General features: G+C 32.0%; 1 protein-coding gene across 3 annotated transcripts; it reads left to right on the top strand.

The window, feature by feature from the left end:
- Nucleotides 15,121–22,479, top strand: LOC109725045 (putative pentatricopeptide repeat-containing protein At1g13630). Of its 3 annotated transcripts, XM_020254094.1 has the most exons (6): nucleotides 15,121–15,513; nucleotides 17,653–19,772; nucleotides 20,945–21,148; nucleotides 21,354–21,485; nucleotides 21,617–21,749; nucleotides 22,254–22,479. In XM_020254094.1, exons 1-2 carry the CDS (start codon nucleotides 15,159–15,161, stop codon nucleotides 19,728–19,730), a joined length of 2,433 nt encoding a protein of 810 aa, XP_020109683.1. In that variant the 5' UTR covers nucleotides 15,121–15,158; the 3' UTR covers nucleotides 19,731–19,772; nucleotides 20,945–21,148; nucleotides 21,354–21,485; nucleotides 21,617–21,749; nucleotides 22,254–22,479. The 3 variants fall into 3 exon arrangements, with proteins under 3 accessions (XP_020109683.1, XP_020109684.1, XP_020109682.1); XM_020254095.1 differs by having other exon boundaries at nucleotides 17,653–21,148; nucleotides 22,276–22,479; XM_020254093.1 differs by having other exon boundaries at nucleotides 17,653–21,148.

Raw genomic sequence — 26,480 nt, 5'->3', positions numbered from 1 at the left:
GGTTCATTTGGGAGAAACAAGGGAAGAGTCATGTGTTAAGAAGCTATTGCATGCACCCGGTGCACCTTGCACCACACCTTTTTGTCCGTATATCTCTATAAAGTTCAACTTTCATACGGGTCCCAACTTTCATACGGGTCCCAGCAAATATAGTGAATAACAAATATATCTCTGTAAAGTTCAACTTTCATTTATTGTCCCTGTAAAAGTTCTGATATTTTCAAATATGTCCCTCTTATTTGTTACCGCTAGAGAATCGTTAGAGAATTGTTTATATTTTCAAAATTTTACCATCACAAATATGTCCCTCCAAAAGCCATAATAGCATAATATGAGAGGGGTAAAAATGGTAAAAACTAATCATGGTTAAGTATTTAGCCTATGGTTAATCGAATTTTTCTAACGGATTCTAACGGCAGGAACATATTTAAAAATATTAGGACTTTTGCAGTGACAACGTATAAAAGTTGAACTTTGTATGAATATATTTGACATTCACTATATTTGTAGGGACCTGTATGAATTAATCCTTCTTTTTTTTTTTTTTTGTTCTTGTAGGCTGCAAAGTGCAGGCACTTATACTTTCCTCTCAAAGGCGCTGTTTGGTTGCACGTACTTGTAATTACACTATGATTATAGCTGTATGTAGATTCAAATTTGGTGTTGTACTTATAGAATTTAACAGTTATAGTTATAACCCTAGTTAGTAAATTTGCAAATTATTCGCGAATTATTGAAAATTCGAATTAAACAGTCCGTTTACAAATTTTTTCCAAAGAAAGAGAATTACTCGCAAATTTTTTGGCCAGCCAAATTATTCGCGAATTATTGCCGAATTATTGAAAATATGAATAAAAAAACTTATAAATTTTATTTTTAAATATAAATTGTCTTATATTTTATATTTTATATTTTATATTTTATACCAAATTCGTTTTTTAAGCCGAATTTTTCAACGAATTTAAAAATTAAAAAACGAATTTTATGTGTATTATATCCATACCGAATTTTTTCCGAATCCGAATTAACTAACTATGGTTATAACTGCACGTGGAGCTTCAACTGCAGCACTTGGAGAGAATAAATTTAAAGGTAAACTTACCTCCCTAATAATTTTCTTACAAAAAAAAAATTATTTCTTACATAGGGGTTAATCTCACTATCCTATGTGTAAAATGATAAAAATTCGTAAATACATTTTTCAACCGTATGCAACTAAATAAAGTATTTATAGTTGCAACGCTTTTCACCACATCAAACCAAATAAGATATATGTAATTATAATTGTTGTATTTTTAACTGTATATTCCTCCAACTGCACTGTATTTATACTTATGTCAAACTAAATGGCCCAATGCGAAATTCAATTCTCGATCTAGATTTATAGATCCTATGGACACTTCCGGCTCAAAAGTGGTTTCGATCCTTGATCTAGATCGATTATCTGGGGCAAGTGTATCAACCAACTGCTAACCAACTGCTCTAATCAGTAGTGGACTAGTAATCACCATACTAGAAAAATCGAGAACGTTTTAATGTAACTGGTATTACAAGTTAGATCTAGTACCCAATCAATCCCATTTAGTGTCCATCTGTATTGAGGAGCACCTAAAGATTATTAGGTAAAATGGGGTTTGAGCAAAATTATGTAAAGATATGTTTTTCTATTTTTTGATAGATAAAATTGCAGAAAATATATCTTACCCGATTCATTATGATATGCATATCGTAATATTATGTTTAGAAATAAGCAGGATATTTGTCATCAAAAATTGTAAATTTCTAATTATAATGATATGTGCATGAAATATATAATAAGCTAATTTCATTGCGCTATTTGTACCAAGCCAATCCTATGGTGACACCAAAGTTATGGAGCTCCAATCATAAGCAATATTATAATTTTAACTTGTAAAGGTGCCACTATATATTTAAAATAAAAAATCATGCATTTTATGGCAAGTTGGTAGTGTATGACTAGATCTTATTATTTATAATTAGAATAACTGTGTTGGAGAACCCTTATTATAGAAGCTCAAAATTAAGTATAATTTTTTAGAACAAACTTCAATTTGCTCTCCTGTAGGTTGGCGCATTTTCAATTTGGTATCCTGTGATTTGAACTGTCTCACTTTGCTATCCTGTCGTTTTATTTTTATCTCATCGTTAAATATATATAAACCACAGTAGTAAATTAATATATTTTATAAATCACAAGATGACAACTTATAAAACTATATTTTGCATATATGTGAGATAAAAGTGAAACCACGTAATAACGCAAAGCCAGATAGTTTAATCTACGAGGTACCAAACTGAAAATCTGCTAAACCACAGGGGGCCAAATTAAAGTTTTTCCAATTTAATTAAATTTGTTCCATTACATATAAAAGTCCAATAAATTTAAAATTGCCACATATTTCTTTTTCTCCTGACTACTTGATTCCTAAATAATATATTTTTAAATGTATGATCTTTTACATGTAGTCCCTGTTTGTTTGTTTTTTTTTTTAATAGTGTTTCCTAAATATTGTATATTATATCTTGCAATTGCTTATGTACTCTTGTAAAGTTTTCGATTTTCTGATTAACCCCTCTTAGAAAGCTGATATTAAAAATACTCTTTTTAAGGTTCCAAGCTATTTTAAATATACCCCTAACGTTAAATTCTGTTACTGAAGTGTTAAGAACAACTATTATCTCTGTAAAATTACTATTTTACCCTTTCAAATATACCCTTCTATCATCATCAAATTTTTTTATTTACCCTGAGTTAAGGGTAAAAACGTATTTTGACTTTTTACCTTTTCCAAATATATTCTTTTACAGTCACCAATTTTTTTATTTGCTTTTGAGTTAGGGGCAAAAGAGATATTTTGACTCCTTTTTAACTCAGGCAGAAATTTAACCTAGCTTTAACCCAAGATAACTTAACTGGTAAAAACAGCGGGTTATTTTTGAATAATGGATGAATATGCCGGGGTATATTTGAAACAAAAAAAAAGTAAGGGTATATCAGATATTTTAAAAGTTTTGAGGGATATATTAGATATTATCCTTTATATATGTGGGATTAATTTTAATTTTAAGATATTAATCATGAAATATTGAGTACGGTGTATGAGATGGAGCGATAGACCGGGTGCGGGCAATAATTTGTCTCCCATAATTTAGGGAGGGTTTAGTGAATCATGAGAAAAGAATGAGGTGCTTGGGCTTTTTCTTTGCAGGAATTTGGGGAGGGTCACGTTAAAAATGGCACACTCTATTTCCTTTGAGGTGAAGGTCTTGTGATTTTTATAGGATGGACAAGGTCCACCACGTAAGCCCTGAACCGCACCAATCAAAACGCAGCACTTATCGCACAGGCATTTGCAGTAAGTAGAGATGTCCGAAATATCCGACATCCGGTGCCCAGTCCGGATTAGGGTTATCACCGAGTCCAACAAAAACGAGCTGGAGCCGGCATGCGCTCGCGCGTTTATTAAACGAGTCGAACACGAGCTAACTTGTTAAAATATCGAGTTGAAAAATTCAACTCGTGTTTAACTTGTTTATTAACGGGCCTAATACGAGCTGGCTCGCGGACAACAAGCAAGTTAAATTGTCAGCCAAACTATTACATAAAAAAATTGAAAGAAAACTCAAATTTTAATCTAATTATTAAAATTTATAAAATATGAATTTCTTTACCTTTGGCTTAGCCTAAAATTCATAGTAGAAATTTATAATATATATTCAAACTATAGCGAGCAAAACACAAGAGAGATTCGGCTCATCTTCGGCTCATTTATTAAACAATCGACCGGTCTCGAGCTCATTTCAAACTGAACACGAGCTTACTCGTGAATAACAAACTGAATTGCCGGTCCTATTTGGGGGACAGAAGAATAGTAACAAATTATTCGGTATAAACTTAAAAACTCAAAAAGGAGGGTGAGAAAATAAGTGTCATAATAAATAACTTTTACTCCAAATTAGTTCTATAAATTTACTAATATTATATTTTATATATAAGTTAGTGGTTATTCAATAATTCATGTGTACTAGTTGAGAGTAGGTAGATCACACATCTTTTGGATAGATAAATTAATGAAAAAAATGTATGTAAACCCCTCAACTAATTGGCCTGTTTCGTTTGGTCCTTTAACTTTACATTTTAGAGGTAATTTTAAACATATCGCTCTAAAGTTTTAAAATTTCACAGATAATCATTCAAATTCTAAAATATCACATAAATGCCTTTTAGATAATATGAATTTATCACAAATGTCCCTACTATCGACTTTTATAAACTTCATACCTAGATCAAAAGATTATAAAACACTAGTTATGTTAATGAAATGACGATTTCATGAAAGTATCCCAATTTTTTTGTTATTGACACTTACTTAACCTCTAATTGTTTAACAAACAAAAATAATTTTATTTACTAAAAAATAATTGAAGTTATTAAGTTTGATAAGATTATTAATAAATTTGATAAATTTTTTTATTTTTTTGACTAATCTTACTAAATTCTAAAAAATCAAAGATTAAGGAGATATCACAGAGGTTATAAGTTGATGAAGGCATTTATCAGTAGCAAACGGACTTCATTGCCACCCATTTATTTTTTTATGGTAGAGCATCCAAATCGACGATCGGTACTGTTAAATATAATATATACCATTTCAAGTATCTAGAAGTCAAATTTTAAATCTTTTCAACATCATTGAAATAATAATCAAAGGGTTTCAAAATTTATAATTTTAATGGTTGATATGAGGTGTTTTCTAGTTTAATGGTATAAAGATATCTAAATCAATTGAATTTTCATTCGAAATTTTTTTAAACTATTTAGAACAAAATCTATACTCTCGATCTTTATTACAAGACTTCTATCATCACTTTTTAGAAAATATTTATTTTCAGCCGTTTATTTTTGTGTCCACTTGATAGACAAGAGAACAATGTCGAAATAGTATGAAATTTAATTTCTAGATATTTCAAGTAGTATAGATCATGTTTAATGGTACCGATCGTTGATTTGGAGGCTTCATCATCGAAAATAAATGAATAGCAACGGAGTCCGTTTGCTACCGATAGCATTACAGTTCAACTCGGCATTTCAAAATGGCCAATTAGTGAAAAGGTATCCCTACATTTTTTTTATTGAAATAATGTGTTTGTATATTTGCTGAACTTAGGTATACCTCAATATCAAAGGATTAGGTATAAGAATTGTTAATCAAATGTTGCATGTTATGGAGTAGTTCTCATTGAGTCATTTGTAGAGGATGATTTGTCTTTTGCGGAAGATGTAAGCATGGAGCTATCACATTTAAAGCACACCCTAAAAAAAGACAAAATATTAAAAGTGTAACCATGTATAAAGGACTATTTATGTGATATTGAATGCTGCGCAAAGCTATTTGCTTTTTAGCCTAAAATATTTAGTCTATTGTCTCTTATACTTTCAAACACAATCTCGTTCTCATCTAACGTGGGGATTATTAGTGTTAATTTACTCATTCTTCCCATCTGATGTGTGACTATTAGTGTGTCACAAACTCCTCCAATTTAGACGTCAGATGTAGGATTATTTGCAGTGTCACAGGCCTCCCAGATTTAAATTATGACGTTCTCGTCAGTCCAATCATATGTATATCCCAAGATCACTTGGTAGACCATAAGGTTTAGAAGTGTCACAGACTCCCTTGATTAGGCTCTGACGTCTTCGTTGGTCCAATCATATATATATCCCATGATCACTAGGTTTTCTCGTCAGTTCAGATCCTAACATTCTCATCAGTCCAATCACACATATATCTCAAGATCACCAAGCGATGTGAGATCTGCCTCACACTTTGCATATCCCAAAATCATCAGGTGATATGAGATCCATCTCCTACTTTTGGCTGGTGAATTAGTTTTAATACCAAATGTAATAACTTGACTCACTAGCAATAATAACTCATTGGATCCAAACTAGTAGCCCAAATTGCTTATACCCAGTTATTATTACTAAAATTTATTATCTCTTATATTCCAAATACAATCTTATTCCCATCAGATGTAAAATTATTAAAGTTTTATCTTATTTCTTACATAAAAAGACTACATACGTTTCTATCACACCATCCTTCTGCACGTAACCTATGCTTCCCTTATTCCCAAATGAAGCATATAAAAAAAGGGCTCCTTTAGAGAGAATAAGATTTAACTTTAAGAAGAGAATCTAAAAAAGCTTCTATGAATTAAAAAGTTAGAGCAAGAGTTTTTATATGAAAACCTCATAGCTTACTCTAGCATCTGCCAATGAGGATGTTGATTAATGATGACAAGAAATTAATAGAAAGTCTATTTTGGGTGGTCTATGAGATTGTATACTATTTGTTTTTGAGATGTGGAATGAGGATGGTCTATGAGATTGTATACTATTTGTTTGTGTGCTTAACCACTATAGGTCCTAACTTTGATAATGTCATATAGTATATTAACCTAAAATTTTGTAACATTCATTTATATAATTACACACAACAAGAATTTCTCATCTTTATGTGTTGTGGAAAAGTTGTTCAACAAACCACTAGTAGGAAGATCATATATTATACATGATATAGGATGTTGAGAGATATTTATCCTTCTATTTCTATAAAAATAACACTCATGAAGATCATATCTATATCTATATCTATACCTTCTATACCTATACATTATTTCTTCTAAATTTTTGCCATGTGGCGAATCCTCCTTCACCGTTGGCTTCCCTCTTCCCACTCCCATCTTCACTCAATGCTTCATCTTTCTAACTCCACATCTCAATTAATGTATTTATATAGTTCCATCTTCATCTAATACTTCATTTTTCTAACCCCACCTCTCAATTAATGTGTTTACATGATCCCATCTCCACCCAATGCTTCATCTTTCTAACCCACACCTCTCAATTAATTTATTTATATGGTTTCATCTTCATCCAATACTTTATCTTCCTAACTTCCACCTCTCAATTAATGTGTTTATATGGTCCATCATCTAAATGAATTGCTTCCACAAAAACAAATAAGTAAAATAAAGTTTCTTCATACTTTTTTCTTCATATTATTTTCTTTTTCCTTTTTTTCTTGGCGCACAAAAAGGGCTCATGTTTTGTAACTTTTTTAAATTTTTTTTTAATTGTGTGTGGATTGAAATTAGGGTTCCGAGGATCGCGACGGGGCGCGGCAGGAGGAAACAGTGATGGATTTGGAATCAGTGAGGGGGAACAAGCAGTGGATGTCGAAGAATCTATATGGGATTGGCATAGTCGTGACTAAGGAGGAGCTCGACATTAGCGGCGGAGGCGATGTAAAGATCGGAATTAACCTCCCCGATGTCGATAGTGCGATGAAGGTGTGTGTGGGGTAGAAATTTTTTTATTGTTTTTTTCATTATTGTTATGTATGATTTATTTACTGAAATTATAAATTTTGCTATATCTATACATATATTTGTTTTATATTTTGAGCAATGCTTCAATAATTCATTCTAATCTTAGCCGTTTATTTTTAATCAACGAAGGGTAAAGATTTATGCATAAAAAAGATGACCTGCTATTGCACAAGTAGTACCGGTCACCAGGTATGTGAATCTAGATATTTTTTTGGAAAAAAAAGCTAATATTAAAAGGTTAAATAACTAATTAATATTGGAAAGTTTTGCATACTGCCCTTGAATCATGGAGAGAATAAATTTTTAATTAAATTATTCATTTTTAAGACCGGTTTTAATAATAATTTATGATCGCATTGAGTTACAAATTTAGTAATTTATAATTTAAAATTAATTTTCAAACATTGAAACTTTATGTTTAAATAGTTAACAAAATTTATTTTTTAAGTATAATATAAATTAAATCTAAATTTATAATTTAAATTTGATCAATATTTTTCAAATTTAATGTTGTTTTCAATAGTGAATTAACAATTTCAACTTACTTTAAAATGTAGAAATCTTTTATTTAAATAAATAATAAAAGTTTATAAATACACTATAACTTAAATTACAATTTTAAAGATATTAACATTTTTGAACTTTCATGTTAGTTTAATATTGAATTGACAATTTGAATTGAAATGTTTACTCGTTTAAATATAAATTTTTCTTTCTAAAATTTAAATTTAATTTATACAATTATAAATATAAAGTTTAAACTCAAGTTAAATTTTAAATTCGAATTTATGAAGATTTATCACTTATGAAATTAGCCATTATCTAATTTGGTAAGTAACAAAATTAAATTGGGAAATGAAGATTTGTTGGATATTATCAAATTTGGTAATTAGCTAATGCATATTTTCAAATATTATCTTTATGATTGATTGGTAATTTGTTGAGCAGGTTACCATTGTATGAAAGTCAATCTTAACCTCAAAAATTTGAATGGTCGGATTTAAATTGGCCGGTGTATGGAAACATTTCTCTTATATTTCATATTTGTGTTTATTGAAGTCTCATGTCAAATAAAAAAATTTAAAGTTTTTATTTTGTTTATATTTTATCTTCTATAGTATTATTCCACCGCAATGCGCGGGTAACTTCACTAGTAAACACTAAACCCCTTGAAGCAGCTCACCACCCTTTCCCTCTCCCTCTCCCTCTCGCTCTGCGCTCTTCTTCTCGTTCGCTCCCCCTCTTTGTCTTCGCTCTTCATCTCGCTCTATTTGATTCTCGCGCTCTTTCGAGGAGGTGAGAGAGGTTGATTTGTTGTAATAATTCTTGTTCTTATTTCATTTTTGTTTCTTTTTCTTTCGACGAATTGATCCGCAATGCGAACAAGAAATCTGAATTATTGTTTTTAGTTTTTGATTTATTCACCTGATTTATTCGCCTAATATATTGTGCAGAATTTCTTCTAACAAGAATTTCTTGATCTTTAATTAGTATGTTCACTGCTAGTTTGAATTTTAAATGTTTTCCTCCCATGTTTGTAGAGATTCTGAAATTTCTTAGTAAAACGAAATGAGCAACGATAAGGCGAGAAGCTCCTCGCTGTGGAGCAGGAGCAAGAAAGGGCTTTCTTTAGTGCATTCATAGAGGACAAGGTGGACAAGTGGGAGAGAATTGCGGCAAAAATATCGGGAAAAACTGCGGAGGACGTGAAGGCTTTTCACGACGAGATGGCTGAGGATATTAGTCAGATTGAAGCCGGCTTCGTTCCTTTGCCCGATTGTGATGATGAACCAGAGTGTCCAGAATCAGATGGCAAGGGAAAGCAGCCAACGACTCTCAATCAGAGAAAGAATCAGAAATGGACTCTCCAGGAGCACCTGTAAAATTCTTATATATGGTCATAGTTTTGTTACCCCTCAATTGCTTGCAAAGGACAGGCATTATGAAGTTACTTAAATGAAAAAAAAAAAAAACAATCCTTCCTTCTCTCTTACGAATCCAAATGATCCTTATAAAAATATCAAGATCTACATACAAAAAGTTCTAAATTAAGAGCCTTTTATAGGCAAATTGTGATGATTTAGTACTTGTTTGGACCGGTTTTACATTTTTTTAGCCACAATTTTCTAGTTGAGTATTACGCGAGAGCCAAAAAGTTTGGAGCTGCTGCGGCAAGAAAATATTAAGATTTCCGTGCTTTCAAATTGTGGGACTACGGAGATTTTGGACCGTTACAAAGACAAATGCAATAAAAAAATATTAACATAGAGTTTATTTACTACCACTTTTTTCAATAATGTTTTGTCAAGTAATATGTAGTATATCCTATAATAAGACATGATATGCCTATAACAAAATTTTATTTATACTCAACTAGATATAAGATTAACTCTCTCTTTAATTACACTTTGATGGCCTAAACTTCCTATAAATAAAGAGGCCTCAATGAACTAAAACTTGAAGATTAGTGCATATAGAAGAGATCTCACAAAAATTTAGCAAAGAAGGCTAGATAGAAATTAAGAGCCAAATAAATAAGACAAATTATGATGCGAATGTTGCCAAATAATTTTTTTAACAAAATTCTACAAAAGTTTAAACTGGTAGAAAATAGTGTTTAATTTTAATAATTATATTCAGTCATTTACTCTGATTCCATATTAAAGAATGCGAAACAGTCAACACATGTTACTACTAACATATTCCATGGTGAATAACCCACTTTAACAAGAAACCAAACTATTATGAACTTTTGATTAATTTTCAACTCTATGTAGTTATAAAACACATCAAATGTAAAGGATACCTAAGTCAGTAGTAACCTTCTATTTTTCTTTGTTTGATTATAACAAAAACTTGGAAAAGATTCTCCCTAAGAAGACCTTATAAAGGCTTTCTTAAGGAACTTTATTTTAAAAAAATAAAGATATGAGAGAGATTGTGTTTTTATTTTTCAAAAGATATGAGAGAGATTGTATTTTCATTTTTCTTTCTATTTGAAAGACTCAGAAAATAAACTATAAGAATTTTTTTATTTAATTTTATTTTAGGGTGGCAGCCATAAGCTATGTAAGGCATCCTTCATACCCTTTCAGAATATCTTTCAGAATATCTCGACTTGCTGAGAGTTATCTCATATTTCCGGATGGTGATTGATTTTGATACCAAATATAGCGAGTCATCTCATATTTCCGGATGGTGATTGATTTTGATACCAAATATAACGTTTCGATCCGCTAATAATAATAATTTGTTGGATCTAAATCATCGATCTAAAATATTTAAGTCCGGTTATTATAATAAGAGCCCATGATCCCTTACATTATCCTTCATAATGTCATATTTATCTGATGTGGGACTATTGAGAGTCACATTTTGTCTCTAATTTTTTAATTATTGCAATTAAGTCTCTAATTTATGTTATTTATTATTATTTATTTCAATTAAGCTTTTGGGGTAAATGTTAGATATTTTCTTGTAAAAATGATAATCCTAAAACTACTTTCCATCCTCATTTCATGGGCATGAAAATAATTCTCTCTCAAAATTAGCATTTAAGTTTTAAGAAATAATTTTTTTTTGATTTCCAATACTATTTTTTTGGCATATTTATTAGTATAAGACAAGATAGAGTGAAAAATTAAATAAATATTTTAAAAATATATCTATATCTATATAAATATATAAATCCTCAAATCCACGTGGCAGCAAGGGCAGAGTGGCGGTGACGGGGTGCCAGCGGGCGTCGGCGGCGGTAAGTGTGGGCAGTTAGGGTGGGCTCGGTGCGGTGGGCCAGCCGGAGGATAGGGAGGGGAATTTTTTTTTTTTTTTTTCCTCTTTCTTAATTTTTTTTTCTCTTTCATATGTGGAGAAGAAGATTTTTTATTTTTAAGTCTAATCTAGTTTTTTATTTTGATTGTAAAATTTTAAAATATATAAATAATTTTAAATAGTTTAGACTCTTCATATTATCTATAGGGGTAGAATACATTCCCTCTTCTTTTTAAATTTTTTTCTACGCTACCTAAAATAAACTCTATTATCTTGTTTAAAAAATTATTTATTATTTTATTGAATTTTGTTTTTTTTTTTTTGCAAAATTTGAAAATATTGTGATCGTAGTCGATACTGCAGACTACACAGAAATATTATTAACACTTCAGTCGCGATTGAAGTTGCTGAAAGCAATAAACGATATAATAATGACTCACATCGCTACTAAATCTAAATTCATCATATTATTATCATCTAAAAATAAATTTTGAGATTAATAGTATAATATTAGATATATATATAATATATATTATAACATAAAATATAATTGAATATTATAATATGATTATGTGTAGCTGACACATATGCTGAGAATGCATTATGAGGTGCAGCAAACATGTTACTCCGACATGTCAAATAAAAAAGCTTTTATTGAAACCTAAATACAATTAGGGCTCACAATTCTAACTTATGTTTGTGAGTTCGGTTTGTGTTGGCTCAAATTAAATTAGAGATTGATTGCTCGTTTACTTGAACGAGCTAAATAATGAATTGAATTTTAAGCTCGAAATTTTAACGAGCTAAACACAAGTTGGAGTCACTGTCGCAGTTCGAGATCTTAATCGAATACGAGTTTGGATTAGCTTGCTTGTGTTCAACTTGTTACACACACATAGACGGGGGTGGCAGCGGGTGCGGGCGCGGGTGGGCGTGGGCATGTAGGGTGGGCTCGGTACGGGTGGGGCCAGCAGGAGGAGAGGAGAGGGGAAGTTTTTTTTTTTTTCCTCTTTCTTAATTTTTTTTTCTCTCTTCATATATGGAGAAGAAGATTTATATTTTTTTAAGCCCAATCTAGTTTTTTTATTTTTGATTGTAAAATTTTAAAATATATAAATAATTTTTAAATAGTTTAGACTCTTCATATAGGGGTAGAATACATTCCCTCTTCTTTTTAAATTTTTTTCTACCTACCTAAAATGAACTCTATTGTCTTGTTTAAAAAATTATTTTATCATTATTTTATTGAATTTATATTTTATTTTTTTTTGCAAATTATGAAAATATTGTGATCATAGTCGATACTATAGACTACACAGAAATATTATTAACGCTTCAGTCGCATTGAAGTCTGCTGAAAGAATAACGATATAATAATGACTCACATCGCTACTAAATCTAAATTCATATTATTATCATCTTAAAATAAATTTTTTGAAGATTAATAGTATAATATTGGATAATATATATAATATATATTATAAACATAAAATATAATTAGATATTATAATATGATTATATGTGTAAGCTGACACAATGCTGAGAATGGCATTATGAGGTGCAGCCAAACATGTTACTCCGACATGTCAAAATAAAAAAGCTTTTATTTGAAACCTAAATACAATTAGGGCTCTCAATTCAACTTATTGTTTGTGAGTCGGTTTGTGTTCGGCTCAAAATAAATTAGAGATTGATTGCTCGTTTACTGAACGAGCTAAATATGAATTGAATTTTTAAGCTCGAAATTTTAATGAGCTAAACACAAGCTGGAGTTACTCGTGCAGTTCAAAATCTTAACGAATCGAATAAGAGTTTGGATTAGCTCGCTCGTGTTCAACTTGTTACACACATAGACATAAAAATTTCTACTATTTGGATTTTGGGCCAACCCACATATTTTGGTAATGATTTAAAAAGCAGATCGATCCAGCTGGTTCTACCAATTTGACCATAACCCAATTTATAAAGCAGTTTCGTTTAACTTTATGAACAGAATAAGTTAAAAAACGATTCAATAAAAAACTGTTTTGAACCATTTGCACTGGCAGTTCAACCATCGAGCTGGTAAAACGGTCCGATTTTAATCTAAGTCAACTAATTTTTTTTTTATTTTTTTTATGAAGTCATATTAAAATCCAATGGCTTAAAATTAATTTAGCTAATTTTATTTTCTATCAGCATAGATTAGTTTTTTAAAAGTTGAAATTTGAAAACTTATCTCTACTTAATTTAGTCTAAAAATCAGTATTTTATAATAAAATACGATACTAGAATAATATTTTATATATTTATACAATTAAATTAAAAATAATAATTAAATATGTGTGACGTGACATCGCTGGTGCAACTAGTAGTTGGCCCACTAGTTAAATCTAGAGATGCAAATGGATCCGAATAGAGCTCCAGCACCGATCCCCCCAAATGGTGCGATAAGTAGGAACAAAAAAATATAGAAAAATGTAACCTATCACAAATCCCTCTAGATCCATCAAGTAAATAGAGCAGGGAGAATCCCTTTTTTGTCCAATATTCTGTCCCGATCCACTAAAAATCAACTCATATTTCAATCTATCCAAAATGTAGTGGAAAACAGGGGCCAAAAAATAGAATTAAAATTAACCCACCCCATATCCATCCTAATCTACCAAGTAAATAGAGCAGGAGGTGGGAGATCCCTTTTTGTCCTTTGATCCATCTCGATCCACCAAAAATCCGCTCCGATTCCGATCTGTCCCAAATGGAGCGGTAAACGAGGGCCAAAAATAGAATTAATATTAACCTGCCCCGAATCCGTCTCGATCTGCCAAGTAAATGGAGCAGGAGGCGAGATATCCCTTTTGATCCTTTGATCCATTTCAATCCACCAAAAAATCCGTTCTTATTCTGATTTATCATGAGTGGAGCGGTAAACTGGCGCCAAAAATAAAATTAATATTAATTCGTTGCGGCCCCCGACCAAACAAAATATGGAGCGGGAGGTAGAGTTTCGTCTTGCCCTCGGATCCGTGGATCCGCCCCATTTATATTCCTAGTTAAATCTGTAACTCTTAATCCTGTAATATTTTCTAATTGCTCTTTGACCCGACTTTTAAGGCCATATTTGGTTGGAGGTTAAGGACGGAATAAAAGGTTTATTGTATTCTTATCCTCCAAACACAAAAAAAAAAAATTAGTGGGAACACTAATTCCCACCTTAACGGGGGTGGAACAAGCTATGATAACCTAGCTTGTTCCACCCGTAAAGAGAGAGAGAGAATTTTTAATTTATTATAAAATTTAAATTTCTTANTAAGTTTAAAAATTAAAAATTTATATTTTTAAAATCAAATTATTAAAATATTAAAAATTTAAATTTTAAATTGTTTAATTTAAAAATTTAAAATTTGATATTTTAATTTTTTTATATTTAGAATTTGATATTTTGCAATTTTAAATTAAAAAATTTCATCTTAAATTTAAAGTTTAAAATTTAAAATTTTAATTTTTTTTAAATTGTAAATTTGATATTTTAAAATTTTAAAATTTAAAAGATTATATTTTAAATTCTAAAATATAAATATAAAATATAAAAATTTAAATTCTAAAAAGAAAGAATAATATCATTATTTTTCACTTATAATTGCCCACTTTAATTCTTATTCCATCTTGCCTAATCAAACGTTATTTTTTTATTCCCAGAAATAATCCAATTTTCATCCAAATACAAAATTGATATAATCCCGCTTATACTTCAATTTATATTTATTTTTGAAATAATTATTTTTTGTTTATTCCCAAACCAAACGGTAGCTTAGAGCATTGTGATGTGATACGCCGGTTCGAACCGGTTTGAAACCGGAACAAAATAAACCGGTGTCCGGTTGAGCCGGTTCGGGGACCGGTTTTGATTGCTTAAAAACGAAACCCTCTCGCATAAAAGGGTTTTACGTTCCCGCCATGGAACCGATAAAAACCCTAGATGCGGCTCCTCGATGCCCTTCCCACCAAATCGCCTCCTCCTCCTCCTTCGACGACGACGACGCTCTCGCCTCCTCCTCCCTCTTCATCCCCAGAAACCCTCGTTCTCCTCTTCTTCTTCTTCCTCTTCGGCGGCGGCGGCGGCGGAGGAGGAGGATCTCTTGGGAGGCACCGATCACTCGGGAGAAGCACCAACCCTAGCGAAACTTGGGTTTGAGCCGCCTTTTCCGACCGATTTCGCCCCGAATCATGGGGGTCTTGTCGAAGAGGACCCTAGGGTTTTGCGGTTGGGGGTTTGTCACGCGCTGGCGCGGGAGGGGAGGTTGAAGGAGGTGAGGAGGATTTTGAGGCAAATTACTGATGAGGAAGGTGATCTCTCTTTAAGGCTCTTCTTTTTTCTTTTTCTTAGTAGTTAGTGATGTTGCAAGCAAAAAAAAATAAAATAAATAAAATAAAAATCTGGAGCTTTTGTTGTGTGCGGAATCATATCTAATATTGTTTGAAAAAGTGTTAACCTACGTATCACGGACACTTCTATAAGCCTAGCATGTTGGTGTTGGACACGTGTCCGATGTGGACACTTCTCAGACACCCGTTTAATGCCGATTCATAGCGCATACATATACCTATTTTTATTTTACTTTTTCTATGCATATGTAATGTACGATAATAAATATTTTCGATTTTTGATGAATGTATATAATTTTTTTTGACAATATAAATAAATTATGTATAATGGAGAAGTTCTTTTCTTAAAATATATGAACTATCAATGAAAGTTTTATTAAATATCATTCGTATGAAAAATATAATAATATTTTACCAAAAATAATATTTTATATATAATAAAATTATATTATTATATTAATAATATTATATTTTATTAGCGATGTTCATACCGTGTCCGTGTCCTAATTTTTTGAAAGATGCCGAGCCGCGGTGTTCGAGTCGTGTCGTGTTTCGTGTCCTGTGTCAGCGTCCGTGACACTTTGGTGTTGACGCAAAAAGTATATAGAGATATGCTTCTCCGTTTTCCAATGGAACTGCAAAAATTATATCTCAATCGAATTAATTGCAATCTACGCAACATTATATTTTTACAATCCCCAGAAAAAAAAAAACCTTACTCAAAGTAGAGTCTCCAATTCGAAGCTTCTGCAGCTGCTTTACTCAAAAAAAGAAAAACTTTTGCAGAAGCCTGATTGTGCCATCAAGAAGGCCTTCTCTGTTGCAAGAAATAATGGCATCAAACCAAATATTTTCATTTGGCATAAAAGCACAATAAAATTATCTTTTTGGTAAATTATGGACCATTCTGAAATAGATCGTTCAACTTTACACCTCTTAAACTGCTAGTTTGTTTTATTTGAGCTTTTATTGTTAATTAAGTTAAAAAAATAATTAAATTTCACGGTTCAGTTAGCTATTAGTCGTCAATCAATTAATTCAGTTCAGTTTGATTCGTTGCAAAGTAGCATAAACTACCAAATTTGATGAATTCCCAATCCATGCAATAAAAGGTCCCCAGCTATTTAGCTAGAATCACTCAATTTCAAAAATCAAAAGTCGAGGGGGGTTTTATGGGAAAAAAATATAGTTTGGAGGGCTATTTCAGAGTGTCCTATAATTGAGGGGTTTCTCTGTACGTTTTTACCTTTCTTTTCTTAACATCGTTTCAACTTAAAAGACCTTCACCATGTCACATGGCTTAGTGCAATCGGTCAGGTACATATCCCATATGGAATGCTTGTACAGAAAGGCTCTCTCATGCCAAACACACACTTAGCACTTGTACTGCATTTTTATATTTGGTGGTTAAGTGCGTCTTATCAGGAAACTTGAAATAAAGGGTGTAGGCCAAAAAATGATTCGTGAGTAGTTGTTAATGGAGTTGAAGCTACCAAATTTGGGGAGTTAGTATCAATTTATGCCTGATTGCTCCACATATAGTTCCTCTAACCGCATTTTCTAAGTGAACAAGAGCTAATCGGAATTGATCCTATAACAGATCTGCATAATTATGGCGGACCGAATCTGCTGTAACAAATTGTGGTGGTACTAGCATTCTTCTTTGTCAATGCTATCATCAAGGAATCAGATAGTTATAGGATTATAACGAAGATACACTGAGCAGTAGTGATGTGTTTTCTGCTTGTATGTTCTCCGACTTGCTTCTCTTTTTATCTATGATGTAATGCAATCTTTGAAGAGTTGTAGATTCAGCGATTGTTACATTTTCCTCTAGTAGAGAAGGAATTAACTTTCAATTAATATTTTGATTTAAACTAATTTTGAGTTCATCTTGTCATTGTTAGACTTATTGTCTCAAATGAAGGGCCATTATTTGTTGCTTCCAGATTTACAAGATGAGAACTATAACTCAGGCTGTTGTAGTTCTTTGATTTTTAAGCTGCGCTTTTTTGCATTGCTTTTGGGCGCTTTATTTTCTGCTATTCAGTTAACATCTAGGTCATAAAAAGTTTAATCATTTCACATTGTTCACTTCAGGGTCTGGTTCTGCGCCATTCATTTGTCAGATGTTGTTGTATAAATTCCGAGAGTGGGATTCTAACACTATTGTATGGGACATGCTGGCAAATGCTTATGCCACATCCAAAATGATTCTTGATGCTCTCTATGTCCTTAGCAAGATGGATAGCCTAACCATGCAAGCTTCAATATCCACTTATGATAGCTTGTTGTACAGTGTAAGATGTACAGACATAGCCTGGGAGCTTTTCCAAGAAGCCAAAGCTCATGGTCTTGTTCATAGTGAATACACTTGTAACATTGTTATTGACGGTCTTTGCAAGCAACACAAATTGGTGGAAGCCATAGACTTTTTCCAACAGGCAAGAGAAAGGAAAGAGTTCCGACCGTGCATTATGACTTTTAATGCCCTCATGTCTGCATTGTGTAATGTCGGCTTTGTACAGGTAGCAAAATCGTTCATACCAATAATGCTTAAATACGGGTTGCTTCCTGATAGATATAGTTACTCTACGCTTATACATGGGCTATGTATAGTTGGTTCTATGGAGGAAGCCTTGGAGCTCTCTGAGGAGATGCAGAAGAGTGGGATGGAACTCGACATGATCACATTCAACAGTCTCATCAATGGATACCGTTTACTAGGTCTGATGAGCGAGGTTTGGAAATTAATTCAAATGATGATTCAACAAGGGCTACAACCAGACCTTGTAACATACACTATACTAATTACTGGACTTTGTGAAAAGGGGAATGTTGAGGAAGGGTTAAGGATGAGGATGGAGATACTTTCCCGAGGGTTTGAATTAAATATTGTGACATATAGCGTGCTTTTAAATGCTCTTTGCAAAAGGGGGTTGGTTCATGAAGTGGAGAAGTTGCTTAATGAGATCGAAACCATTGGTTTGGATATGGACATAGTTGCATATTCCACCCTTGTTAGTGGGTATTGCAAGTTGGGAGAAATAGAGAGGGCACTTCAAGTATGCAAGATTATGTGCTCGAAAAGAGTAATGCCAAATCTATTCACTCATCGGTCAATTCTTTCTGGCCTTTGTAAGAAAGGAATGTTGGTGGAAGCTAGATGGTACTTAGAAAACTTGGCTAACAAATGTCAAGTAAACGATATTACATTATATAACGTAGTGATAGATGGATATGCCAAAGTTGGTGATGTCAATAATGCTGTTCGACTTTACGAGCAAGCTATTAAATTAGGGTTGGAGCCGACCATTGTCACTTGTAACTCACTCATTTATGCATTTTGCAAAGTTGGAAATTTAACAATGGCGGAGAGCTTCTTTAAGACTTTTGAGTTGAAAAGGTTGGTTCCAACTGTAGTGACGTACACCATTCTTATGGATGCTTTCTGTGAAGCTGGGAACTTTGATTCGATGCTGAAGCTGTTTGATGAAATGGTTGGTAAATCGATCGTGCCAAATGCAATCACCTACAGCGTGGTTATAAAGGGACTTTGTAAGCACGGCATGTTTCAGAAGGCTATTCATGTTCTCCACGATATGCATATAAAAGATGTAACTACTGATCAAATAACCTACAATACACTTATACAAGGGTTCTGTGAAGTAAGTAACACGGAAATGGCGTTTCGCATTCATGACAATATGCTACAACATGGCGTGGTGCCGAGCCCGGTTACTTATAATTTGCTTATTAATGTCCTTTGCTTGAAAGGAAGAGTTAAGCATGCTGAAATGCTTTTGAATTCTCTTGTTGAAAAAGGTGTTGACTTGAGAAAATTTGCCTACATGACAATAATCAAAGCACAATGTGCAAAGGGAATGCCATATAAAGCTATTCTGCTATTTGATAGACTGATAAATGCTGGGTTCAAGGTCTCAATTAAGGATTTTAGCTCAGCAATCAACCGACTATGCAAAGTATATTATCTAGATGAAGCAAAAATGTTATTCAAGATGATGATATGTTTTGGCATACGTCCAGATCAGAAGTTAGCCGCTGTGATGTGCAATGCTTTAAACAAGAAAAATGATTTCTGCTCGCTATATGTATTGCAAGCTTTGATTGTTAAAGGTGGTTTATTGCCTTGGGTACTAACAAAGGACCCTGGTTAAATCAAACATTCGGCATCTACTAGCTCATGGACATTATTTCAGGTATTACCTAACAACTCTTTTCCCTATTAGCAGTGAAATAAGCAGTACAAAACTAGTGGCTCAATTGATTTTGCATTTATTGTTAAGTGAAAATGGTCTTTCTTAGTGATAATGTAGATTTTATTGTCATTTAGTGCATTAATTCCGTAATTTCTCATAAGACAGTTGCAGTGAAATAAGCACTATGATGCTATTTTTCATTGCAATTTGTTATTCTGTTTAAGGATTTATCTCATTTGAGGCAACATTAAATGTTGCAGATCCTCTAAACGCCGTTAATATATCAATTTCCTGTTTCACCACCTAAATCCTTTAGTCATGATATTGTGATAATAAAACTCCCATTGCCTTTTAAGTTTCAACCTTGATGTTGGGTGCATATATCTCACATACATATGTAGGTTGCAACCTCTGGCTTTCAGGCGTACAATATATATAACATCCCTGTAGCTATAGAGTATGAATTTGTCAATTTAGTTGTAATTGAATCATCGGAATTTCTCTTTTTGCTGCTCTAGATTGACAAGTCAGTGATATTAGTTGTTTGACTGAATACATTTGATAGCTAAAAGCAGAATCAACGGCCACAATCATTCTGTAACCAGCAGTATGTTTCTTTGATTTTTTTTTTTTTTTTTTTTTTTTTTTTTTTTTTTTTTTTTTTTTTTTTTTTTTCTGAGTTTGCAATGTATCTTATGGAGATAATACTGGTTATCTCTGCAAACTTTGGTGACTGCATGCTCGTCCGTCCAAATTTCTGAGTAACACACAAATTCTTGCAAAACCTTGAAACCTTGTAAATATGTTACTGAGACGGTGAAACTAGTCTAAATGACCATTATACCCTCTCTCGCTCTCCTGGCGAGTCTGAATCACTACACCATCACTGCCAACAGTAAATTGCACCACCACCTACAGCTGCTGAATTGCACTGCTGTTACCACTGCCAATCACGCAGCTGTTGCCATTATTTGACATCAATGGCCATTTGGATGAGAAATGGAGAATTGGGGACCTTTGACCACTCAAACGATGTATTTGCAAGGTTTTAAGGTTTCATGGGAAAATACTGGTTATTTGAAGTTTGCCAGGATATATCAATTTGTTCTCGAAGTTAGCCGGGATATGCCATTATTTTATGGCAAGTTTTATTACACATTTTCCGATTTCAGGAGCCTAGATACAGTGATGTTTAGCAAAGAGCGTGCTTGTGAAGGGCCAAAGAATTCTTAGCCAAATATCTTGATGATAAACTGTTTATCTTCTCTGAAAGTAATGAGTAGCACAAAGTGGATGCCATGAAATTTGGATTCCTCAGCAGCTATGATTGTCGAACAGTACAACTTGAAAAGTTCTGGGAAGACTCGCAATCCAAGGTAAGATGGAGTTAGACTTCTTGTTCCTTTTTGACTATGAGAGCTGGGTATTGCTATCCTTTTTGAAGTGCTTTAATTAGCATTACCGCCTGTTCAAATGTTCAAAAAGTAATCAACCATTTAGTTTGAATGATGTAGCTCCGATAAATATCTGTCTTTCTGTGAAATATCCTAATCATTTCAACCAAATAATTTTGCTTTGTAGGCTGATCATGAACATTCTGGAAGGTGGTTGATGGCCGATATTAAAGAGTGATTGTAAGGCTGATTACCTGGTTCTTGGTTTCGCAACTTCTTCAGAGGAATTGATCCTCCTCTGTTCCCCTACTGCTACATGGTAAGAGATAACAGATTGCATCCATCTTTATAGTTTTTGAAAGAGGATGTGACTTCTATATCTTTGTAAAGTTTCATTCTATTTCGATTTTTCTCCACAACCAAATTTTTCCTTGTTCTTTCGAATTGCAGCTTGTGGTGTCTCTGATGCTTATGCTTATTCTCAAGTTATTTGATTATTGCACACCCGTTGCTCGAGGCTAGGGGCTCGGCAACCTTGGTCCTATTTATGGATCTTTTCTCTCATTGGTTACAATAATGCAAGGTAACAATCCTTTTCTCATTATGTGTAATTATAACTTGTTATATAACTGAACAAATGCTTTTAATTGAGCTCTTTGATTCAATGGTGTTTGAGTTTTCTCCAAAAAGTCCGTCTTTTAATCCGTTTTGCACTTTCGAGTTTTGAACAAACTTTTCTATTGTCGCTGCTTTGTGTCAAGATCTCTTTTCATACCCTAGAATGCCATCGGCCTTGTTATGATGAATGTATGAACTAGATATCTTAGACCGGGATATTTAGGTCCGCAAATATGATATGCTTTAGTTGAATGACGTATAGATGAAAATCATGAAGAGATTGGAAAATCAAAATAAGTGCCGAATTTTTTTTTCTTTTTCGGGCAAAATAGCAAAGATCTTTAGTTCCTTACTTTCGTTTCCTTTCTTTTCCTTCCGAAACTTCTGTTTAGCAACATTAGACGGTATGATTAGTGTCGATACATGAGATACATTTTTGTTACACGAATAATTATCGTATTTTTTACAGCATCAGCGTGGACAACCTGCAGGTAAATATGGACATTGCATTCTTCGCAATGGTAAAAATTTCTGCGAGAAATAAAATGAGAAAAAGTTACTAGCCAAAGGAGAGAAAAAGGAGAGAAAAGCAAAGGTAAAGTCGGCGCAGTTTCTAAATTTTGACACTCTTTTTTTATCATATTAAACACATCATTTGATTACTAATTCATCTGAGTGAAAAGTTGATTTCTCTACTGTGCTATTGATATGTCTGATACTTGATTTTCATCGGAAGGATTATAATCTCCCAAGTGTTATGCTTTTAGAGGGAAATCATTTTCCCTTTTTTAGCTAAAATTATTTCATTTTTTTTCTTATTCATCTTTTTCTTCTTTTTTTTTTTTTCCCAAAAAAAGAACTGAACNAATTTTGACTGTCTTTTTTTCTCATATTAAATGCATCATTTGATTTCTAATTCATCTGAGTGAAAAGTTGATTTCCCAACTGTTCTATTGATGTGTCTGATAATTGGTTTTCATCAGAAGGATTATAATCTCCAAGTGTTATGCTTTTAGAGGGAAACCATTTTCCTTTTCTCAGCTAAAATTATTTCATTTTTTTCTCATTCATCTTTTTCTTCTTTTTTTTTTTCCCCAAAAAAAAGAACTGAACTAGAAGCACGAATCGGAATAATTTGGTCGGTTTTGTTCGTTTTATTTGGTTTTAGTAAAAGTTACTATCCGGTTTTTTAATTTATTTGATTTGAGCCAATTGGTGATTNTTTTTTTTTTCGTTTTATTTGGTTCTAGTAAAAGTTACTATCCGGTTTTTTAATTTATTTGATTTGAGCCAATTAGTGATTGTTTATCTTTATATATTTAATTAGTATATTTTATGTAATTAACGTAACTATAAATTTATTAAAGTAAGCAATTAGTTTAAATTTTGTATTTACGGAGCTATGAAATTATTTAAATTAAACAAATTAAAAGATTGTATACTCAATTCAAAATTTTGAAAAGTTGGGTAGTGGAATCAAAATTGCCTATAGTTCAAAGAAGTTTTATACACTTTTACCTAGATTTTATTCATCATCTTTAGTGATGCACTGTTTCTCCACACAAAAAAAAGAAAAAAAAAAAAAAAGCGAATTGGAGTTGTGCTGTAAAGCGCTTTCAAAATTTCTTTTTTTTTTTTTCTATTTTTGTGAGCTTTAAAGCATCGAAATGATTTCTTTTCAGTTTCCAAACATAATATTTTGGGGATTTTCCGGATNAATCGGAATAATTTGGTCGGTTTTGTTCGTTTTATTTGGTTTTAGTAAAAGTTACTATCCGGTTTTTTAATTTATTTGATTTGAGCCAATTGGTGATTGTTTATTTTTACCGATTTAATTAGTATATTTTATGTAATTTACGTACCTATAAATTTATTAAAGTAAGTAATTAGTTTAAATTTTGTATTTACAGATCTATGAAATTATTTAAATTAAACAAATAAAAAGATTGTATTCTAAATTCAAAATTTTGAAAAGTTGGGTAGTGGAATCAAAATTGCCTATAGTTGCAAAGAAGTTTTATACACTTTTACCTAGATTTTATTCATCATCTTTAGTGATGCACGGTTTCTCCACACACACACACACAAAAAAGAAAAAAAAAAAAAAAAAGCGAATTGGAGTTGTGCTGTAAAGCGCTTTCAAAATTTCTTTTTTTTTTTTTCTATTTTTGTGAGCTTTAAAGCATCGAAATGATTTCTTTTCAGTTTCCAAACATAATATTTTGGGGATTTTCCGGATCGGCGTGATGTGGTAAGCCGAGCTCATCTCAATCGCCCAACAAAAATAAATTTTTTAAATACTTTAATCCAGTAAAAATAATATTCTTTTTTTAGGTAGTTAAAATGAGTACGGCTTGCCACATGGTGCGGATCTGGACAACAACACCCAAATTATTATGTTTGGGGACTCTGCTCATCAAATTTTTATCCGTTAGTTCGTGTCGCTAGAAAATGCTAAGTTTATTCCTAAATAAAATAAACAAAGCGGGTAGCGTGCTATCTATTTCTCTCTCAAAAAAAAAAAAGAAGATATTCAAGAGAACTAACTTTAAAAGTCAAGGGTTGGAGTTTCAGTGTCTATTTACATTGAGGATCTTGAGGAGAAAAAACTTCTAATTAGGTTACAAAAACTCAGTTTAATTGATTTTAGTTAATTTTCTCCGAGACAGTATATTTCACTTACAAGGTGATTTAACAAATGCTCGCATCATTGAGACTTGTTCCAATTAACCTTCCTACTAAAAAAATTGTAGACACATTTTCATTTTCCTCCACAATTAACAAACAAATGATTATTGAATAAACAATATGAGATTCCTGTTTGGATATATAAATATCTCGTTTATATCTCTTATATTATTTTAATTTTCTAAAAAAAATTATATATTTTCTAGATAAGAAGTGTGATAAAATATTTAGAATGAAATATCATATTCGTCATTCAAGTTAATTTTTTAAAATAAGACAAATCGAATTGTAGGTGAAATATGCTATCGTACCAAATCATGGATAGCAAAATTTTTGAAGAGACAAAAATCAAAATCCTTAGTTACAGTGATACCGAAAAAGTCTCATACTGAATAAGTTGACATTCTTACGCTGAAAATATACCGAACAAGTTATCCCCAATAGTCTTATCAGTTTTTTTTTTTTTTTTTTAACTAAAAGTTCATTTAGATTTTTGTGAATTCTAGAACGGTGAAGGACATATCAGATTTATGCCGATGTATAAGGGTACAAGGATAAAACTTCAGTAGAGAGTTATCTAATGATGCTTCATTAAAGAGAGTGGGGAGTTATCTAATGATGCTTCATTAAAGAGCTCTCGATAAGCTGTCACGCATTAATTTTGCTTCCATCTGATAATTCGTTAGATATTATTTTTAATACTAAAACCCTAAAAGAAATTAAATCCTAAAAATAAATTGTAACCCTTGTGTAAAAATAAAAGTGACGGATTAGGACTTCTTAACAAAGGGTTGTTGGAGATAGCATTTTCCTTTTTTATATATATATAGAGAGAGAGAGAGAGAGAGAGAGCTAGGCTGGTATACTATCGGTAGGATGGAGGCCTCCGTGCTACCAAGTTGTTTTCAATGATGCGGTTTCCAAATCGACGATCGGCTTCGTTAGACTTGATCTACACTATTAAAAGCATTTGGAAACTAAATTTCATAATTTTTTGGCATCATTTGACTAGTGGTCAAATTGTCTCAAAATTGACAATTTTAATGGTAGATGTGATGCGTTTGTGAATTTAACGGTGTAAAACAATCCAAATCTGATGAAATTTTTATAGGAATTTTTTTTCACTATTTAGAGTAAGATCAGTGCCTCTGATCTTAAATTCAAGTCTTTTATCATCATTTTTTACAAGATTTTTATTTTCAGCCATTCATTTTTAGACTACTCGTTTGATAGGTATATGCTGCCGAAAAATTATGAAATTTAGTTTTCAAATACTTTTATTAGTGTAGATCAAGTCTAACGGAGCCGATCGTCGATTTGAAAGCTAGATCATTGAAAANTATATATATATATATTCAGGGACGGAGCCATGTGGGGGCCGACAATGGCCATGGCCCCCCCCCACATTTTTAAAATTACAGAACAATCCACTAGTAAGCTATTAAAAAAAATTAAAATATTGTAAATTTAGGGGACCAAAGTGAAATTTTTTGAAAAGAATTGTTGGCTTGTGGGCCAAGACTCCAAGGCTTACGCACAGGGTCGGCCCATATATATAGACCCAAAGGAGCCATCGTCCTCTTCAACTTTTTAATATTTACTTTATAGTCCTTTGGTAGTTTATATATTTTCAGTTAATTTTTAAAATATATCGGCCTATTTTGTAAAAAAATTTTAGTGCTAATGTAGAGCTCTCTCTCGTCTTATGTGTTTTATAGGTGAAAATATATTAAGAACCTTTTAATTATAGTTCATTTTAAAATAAGTCCTTTCAACTTTAAATATTTTATTTATACATTCTTAACTTTCTAATTATTTTGATGAGCTAATTTATTTAACTAAATAAAATAGTATGCTAAAATTAATAGCTCTGTTAGATATTAGTCATTGGTTGTTATTATTTTATTAACAAAAATTTAAAAAAATTAAATTCTAACTAAATTGCTATTAGATTTAGTAAAATTCTTAAATTATTTGAATGAAATAATGCAAATAAAATAATTAGAAG

This window comes from Ananas comosus, linkage group 19 (assembly GCF_001540865.1).
Source record: "Ananas comosus cultivar F153 linkage group 19, ASM154086v1, whole genome shotgun sequence".
NCBI lineage: Eukaryota > Viridiplantae > Streptophyta > Magnoliopsida > Poales > Bromeliaceae > Ananas > Ananas comosus.
Note: the sequence above shows the minus strand (reverse complement) of the source record. Positions and strands in the feature narration are given on the sequence as shown.

Bases quoted from the DNA above. Each gene is read 5' to 3' on its own strand.
- LOC109725045 (XM_020254094.1), top strand. From the start codon at position 15,159: ATGCCCTTCCCACCAAATCGCCTCCTCCTCCTCCTTCGACGACGACGA. The intron at 15,514-17,652 runs GTGATCTCTCTT...TGTTCACTTCAG, and splicing joins GCAAATTACTGATGAGGAAG to GGTCTGGTTCTGCGCCATTC.